The sequence below is a fragment of the Amblyomma mixtum genome, chromosome 2 (genome assembly GCF_055824585.1).
Source record: "Amblyomma mixtum isolate Tamu chromosome 2, ASM5582458v1, whole genome shotgun sequence".
NCBI lineage: Eukaryota > Metazoa > Arthropoda > Arachnida > Ixodida > Ixodidae > Amblyomma > Amblyomma mixtum.
In genome coordinates this window covers 94,240,992-94,247,108 of record NC_143013.1, presented here as the reverse complement: position 1 = coordinate 94,247,108, position 6,117 = coordinate 94,240,992, and the positions used below count along the sequence as shown (strand labels likewise).

General features: G+C 45.0%; 1 protein-coding gene across 1 annotated transcript; it reads right to left on the bottom strand.

Annotated features, from left to right (window-relative positions):
• Positions 1 to 2,467: 2,467 nt before the first annotated feature.
• LOC149360207 (uncharacterized) lies at positions 2,468 to 5,751 on the bottom strand. Its single transcript, XM_089569215.1, has 3 exons — positions 5,234 to 5,751; positions 4,537 to 4,744; positions 2,468 to 2,867 (listed from the first exon to the last, which is right to left on the bottom strand). Exons 1-3 carry the CDS (start codon positions 5,711 to 5,713, stop codon positions 2,476 to 2,478), a joined length of 1,080 nt encoding a protein of 359 aa, XP_089425341.1. The 5' UTR covers positions 5,714 to 5,751; the 3' UTR covers positions 2,468 to 2,475.
• Between the last annotated feature and the right edge of the window lie 366 nt (positions 5,752 to 6,117).

The following is a 6,117-nucleotide window of genomic DNA, read 5'->3' as shown; positions in this document are numbered from 1 at the left end:
GAAATTTTAACGACAGGCCAGGAGTATTTGTAGGAACCCAGAGCCACACAAGGGAGCCATTGGGGAAGTGTGGCATTGTTTGACTGAGGTCTTGGCGGGATTTCTCTCTGCACTGGTTGTCAGTTGTGAGAGCACGGGCGATGCGGCGACAGTCTTCGGCGTGCTGGGCGGCTTCAGATAGAGGCGTATAGTCGCAAGCGTCGGGTTGGTGCGGCAGAATGGTGTCGATGGTAGCAGAAGGGTGACGGCCATAAAGAAGAAAGAAAGGAGAGAAGCCAGTAGTGGACTGCGTTGCGGTATTGTATGCATAGGCTACATACGGAAGCACAAGATCCCAGTTAGACTTCTTTGAAGAGACGTACATAGATAACATGTCACCGAGGGTACGGTTAAAGCGCTCGGTGAGACCGTTGGTTTGCGGATGATATGCGGAGGTGGTTCGATGAATTATATTGCACTTGGTGAGTAGTGCCTTCACAACATCGGATAAGAAGGCGCGGCCTCTGTCGCTCAGCAATTCGCGAGGGGCGCCATGACGAAGGATGAATCGGTTTAAAATCGGTAAATTCATATAAGCCGTCAGGTGTAACAAAAGCTGTCTTGGGGCCATCGGCCTCTTCCATGGGTACCTGCCAGTACCCGGAACGTAAATCTAAAGAGGAAAATATTTCGGCACCTTGCAAGCAGTCTAGCGCGTCATCGATGCGTGGCAGGGGATATACGTCCTTGCGCGTAATCTTGTTTAGGCGGCGGTAGTCTACAAAGAAACGGATGGAGCCGTCTTTCTTTTTGACAAGCACAACTGGCGAAGCCCATGGACTGCTTGAGGGTTTAATTACGCCGCTCTTGAGCATTTGGTCGGCTTGATCTTCAATAACTTGGCGCTCGGGTGCCGACACACGATAGGGGCGCTGCCGTAGAGGAGTGTGGTCACCTGTGTCTATGCGATGTGTGACAGTCGAAGTTTGGCCCAGTGAGCTGTGATGCTAATGAGAGGAAATGATTGATGTCACGAGTTTAGGGAGTGGTAATTGGCTATAAACAAAGTAAAGTAAAAGCAACCATGCCGCCCTATGAAGGCAAAGTTCTAGAGGCCCGTGTGCTGTGCGATGTCAGTGCACGTTAAAGAACCCCAGGTGGTCGAAATTTCCAGAGCCCTCCACTACGGCGTCTCTCATAGCCTGAGTCGCTTTGGGACGTTAAACCCCCATAAACCAAACCAAACCAACCATGCCGCCAAGTGAGAATAAACCCACGACCTCTTCTACTTTGTTTAAAGCTAATTACCCCTTACTAGACATGAGAGATGAATTATTTCACCGCTTTAATGAAACTGCGACGTTAAAGCCTCAGGAAGTCTAGTTTTTACTATTACTTCTAGCACTTGGACAAGAATCTATCTGTTACATTAAAAGAGTACACTTTCAACCTGTTACACTGCAATGAAAAAAAAAGGCAGCAAAAGCTGACCACAGAGAAAGTGCTCTATCTGTTACATTAAAAGAGTACATAATTAAATTCAAAGGCGCCAAACCATACGCACACACACACACAGGAGAAGAAAGAAAGACGAGACAGAGCGCCACTCACAACTGATTTAATGTGCAGAAAGGCACGTACATATATGTCACTGTTGGCGCATGCGCAAGGAAGACATTCAGCTTCATGAGGATAAGCAGCGATCAAAAAACGCTTTTTCAGCCTTATACAGGTTTATCAGCGTTTCGCTGACGCACAAGTTGCCCCTCTTTTCGATATGGAATGCTTCTATCAGTTCTCTGGCTTTTGTCACACTACTCTTTGCCAAAATCCGCACATCAGAAAAGCATGGCTCACAAGTGCGCGACGGGCAGGTTCTGATGTGCATGGGTAAATGGGGGCCATCTTTATTTTGTTCTACATTTCTTTGGTGTTCTCTGATCTGCTCATTGACACATCGCCCGGTTTGTCCGATGTAGGAACTGCCGCAGGAGAGGGGAACTTCGTACACAACCCCTACCGCACATTTCGTGAGCGGTCGCCCATGCCTGGTACCGCAGCCACTTTCTTTTACTTTTTCTTTTCATTTTGGCAAAGAGTAGTGTGACAAAAGCCAGAGAACTGATAGAAGCATTCCATATCGAAAAGAGGGGCAACTTGTGCGTCAGCGAAACATCGATAAACCTGTATAAGGCTGAAAAAGCGTTTTTTGATCGCTGCTTATCCTCATGAAGCTGAATGTCTTCCTTGCGCATGTGCCGACAGTGACATATATGTACGTGTCTTTCTGCACATTAAATCAGTTGTGAGTGGCGCTCTGTCTCGTCTTTCTTTCTTCTCCTGTGTGTGTGTGTGCGTATGGTTTGGCGCCTTTGAATTTAATTATGAATAACTACCAACTAGCCCAACAACAAGTTCTTCTAAAAGAGTACACTTTCAACCTGTTACACTGCAATGAAAAAAAAAGGCAGCAAAAGTTGACCACAGAGAAAGTGCTCAGGTCTCTGGCCTTAGATATTCATGCAGAGATGGTGGCCGCAAACCAAAGAACATGCTCACTTGGCTCCCATAAAGGCATGTGTGACAGTTTGTCAGAATGGTTGCAACCTTGTACATTTGTGGTACATTCTGAAGCAACAATTTTTTATTTTTCTTGTAATCAAGAAAGGCAAACAAGCCTATTGTCTTTCCGAATCCCCACTCCACAGCCTGCCGAACAGTGCTCATTCCTCGGTTGAATGCCTGTTGCTGCTGGCTTAGTGTGGCGCCGCCATATGGCCGCATGAGGAGGGGACGCAAGGGATAGGCGGGATCACCATAAATCGTGAAGGTGGAGCCTTGCACCAAATCCACGATCTTTTCGTAGAGGCCACTGTCACGAAGGATGCCTGAAAAATATGGTAACTAATATGAAGACATATGTGAGGAATATAACAATAAACTTCTTAACTGTGAAACTAGCACATTCAGTAAGATAAAATTTAACCTAACGAAGAATGTTACTGAGTGCTATTTGTAGACTTTTATCTACTAGGGTAGGTGCCTAATATGGAACAAAACGTACTATGTCTTGCCATGTTATAGCAAACATGCAGCACAAAAAAAGAACATATTAAAAGAAGGAAGGAGGCACATAATACAACATGCACATAAGAGGATTATCTCAAGTGCACCCATGCCATACTTCCCGTATAAAACTGGCACAAGACTTCCTTTTAAACTCGGTACCTCAATGCTACTTAGATATGGAACTCAAAAAGCACTTATGACTACACAGACAACAGTCTTCGGTGCTGTGGAAACCACAGGTGATATTTTTTGAAAATTTTTCTGGTAAATTTGAAGAAATTGACGTTTCATTTTCATTGTAAAAACTGATAACTAATAATAATGTAAAACAAAAGAATAACCACATGCCAGCAGTGCCAATCGAACTCAAAATGTCTGAAGTATGCATCTGGTGGCCTTACTAACAGAGCTATGGTGATGGCTGCCTTTCCTTCCCTTCAAAAAGCATTGGTTTCTTTTTGCTTATATTCCATTTAGTGCTATAAAATATGACACAGCGAAGAAAACAACAACGAAGACACGACAGGGCACTATTTCCTGTCGTCCTTGGTGAACAAGAAGCATGTGTTTTTTGCTTCCCGATCAAATACATGCAAAAGCACACAGCTCTGCTTAGTACCACGCCCCATTCATAATGCATCTCTTAGCCCTTATATACTTTGCTTAGTAACACGCCCCATTCAGAATGCATATCTTAGCCCTTATATAAAGAAAGCGGAGAAAGGCGCGAGTGTTTAATTTTCTACCTTTGCTGACATGACATTATCTGATAGCTTTTAGTCTTTGCCGCAAAATTATTCACTGCAATGAATGCCTAATATATACTGGTCTCAGTGACACTCTCCAACAACAAATAGATGTTTTCACAACCTATGCAAGACTGCTTAATAGTTATACACCTACAATGTAGTTGCTTTAGTGTACTGTATGTTTCCTTGGGAAAACAAATGTGCAAGCCGATGTGAATAGTTTCTACTTTTTACATATAGTGAACTCTTCACATTGCCCAAGTAATGTTGAAAGTGTACAATGTTTCAGATATCCTTTCTTTATCGCTTTGAATTATGCATACAGCCCTAGTTACAATAGGAATGAGGTCAAGCAGCATGAAGCAATTTTGCACCAGCACTCTTGGTCTCTGACAGCGCTAGGGCTGGAAAACAACATGATATCAGGCTCTACTGTCATGACAATGATAAGTCAGATGTCCTCGCAGTGGCACTGCTAGCCAGCCCGTAAATCACCCAATTCATGACTTTTTTGCATGCAGAATTGGGGAAATCAAAGTACACAACTGACAATTTCCAAGTAAGCAGATCAGATAAATTGTTTTAATTTGAAAATTCATGTCTGTTCTGGTACATATAGGATTCTGAACACATTTCTCAGTAATGAGTTTATTTCTGTTAAAGGTTTTCATATACCTAATCGTAGTATTTTTGCATTATTTTTATTCCAAATTGCAAAAATTAATCACGTTTCACTCACCAGCATCATGTCTGTGACCAGGGTACGGCCCATCAAGCTCACATATGATGCCGTTAGCACACATTATGGCTTGGTATTTAACAACATGCAGCCTTTTGTGTCCAGAGAAATAGATCCTCTGGTTTGTTGTCGGCCTACAAATAGGCCTGGCCGTGCCGTCCACAAATCCCCAACAGTTGGAAAGGGGGGCACCCCTGCGATGAACAGCCTGCAACAAAACAAGCACATTTCTATTTTGGTTTTTCTTTTTATATACCGTATTTCATTTATTTCCATGTACTGAGCACATAACCTGCCCTTGCTATAGCTGATGCCCGTAACCTTGAACTCCAGAAAAAGAAACCTGTCCTCAAGCTAGGAAGCTGCGGAGGGCCCTTGAGCGCACTTCAAAGTTCTCACGGTTCCGTTTTCAATGGGCTCAGCAGGCGCAGGTGCTTTATTTTTTTAGGAACACCCACGTAACCACAGCCGCGAGGCGCGGGAGGCCCGTTACCCGCACCGCTCGTTTTCTTGTTTCTCTTTCTTTATCACAGCGCCCCAGCACACAGGCGCGCACGGTTGTTGTTTTTCTCCTTTTTTGTTATCATGAAATGCGCAGTCGGGAAGGACCGCAAGAGGGGAGCAGCGGTTTTAACAATGGGAGGTCGGAATCTCTTCCGCTTCGTACAGGAACGCGTATTGCTTGATGTGTACGTACCTCGGAAAAACGCGCCAAGTCGGCGAGCTGCAACCACTGGTGCACCCGAAGATCCAGGAGGTGGCCAAACGTTGTCTCTATGTGGCCGAAAAGAGTTGACACAATGCTCGACATTGCCGAGCAGTGGCGGCCGAAAATCGGCTCCAAATCCCACCACCTATTAGGGTAGGCCAGTCGGCGGAGAGCCATTAGAAGGGCTTCTTCGCCGGAAACTCTGACGCCTTGGCTGCTCTCGATGGCTTCAGGTATGAGCAGGGCAGTCTTCAAGTTATCGAGATGCTCTTTCTCAAAACGAAACATTCGTCGGAATGTCTCCTCTTCCAAGGCGCCGACGTTGAGGAGCCCGTTACTGGAGAAGTAGCGTCGGGTCGCTGGTTCCCGACACCCGAGAAAAAGATCTTCCAAGTCGCTCCAACTTAAATCCAGGTAGAGCAACTGGTCGCAAAGCAAGCTTGCTTGCGCTCGGCTTAATCTCGGCATCGTTTCCGAAGAACAAAAACTGCGTTTCGGAAAGACGGCAACGCGCGAAAGCGAGCGCAAGCTTGGATGATGATGGCCACTTTTGACTACAAAGTTGACTTAAGAAAAGAAAAATGTATTAACTATTTTAATTACGTACTGTTTCATTTCTAAATTGATTGGAATGTTATTATACTACTGTTCTGTAAACAAAAACGTTTTGCATAAAATATATTTTTCTACTACCTTTTCTTTTTTGCCGTCATGGCGCTGCGTGCAAACGACGCTATGCGACCGCTTCCGACGCTATTCTATAAGCCGAGAAAGTGGACTCGTAGCGCTGCCGCTATGCGCGTGCAGATAGGGTCACCCTATGCGGGCTGACGCTATACTAAAACTCTCTATTGACGCGCGGCGTCCGGTGA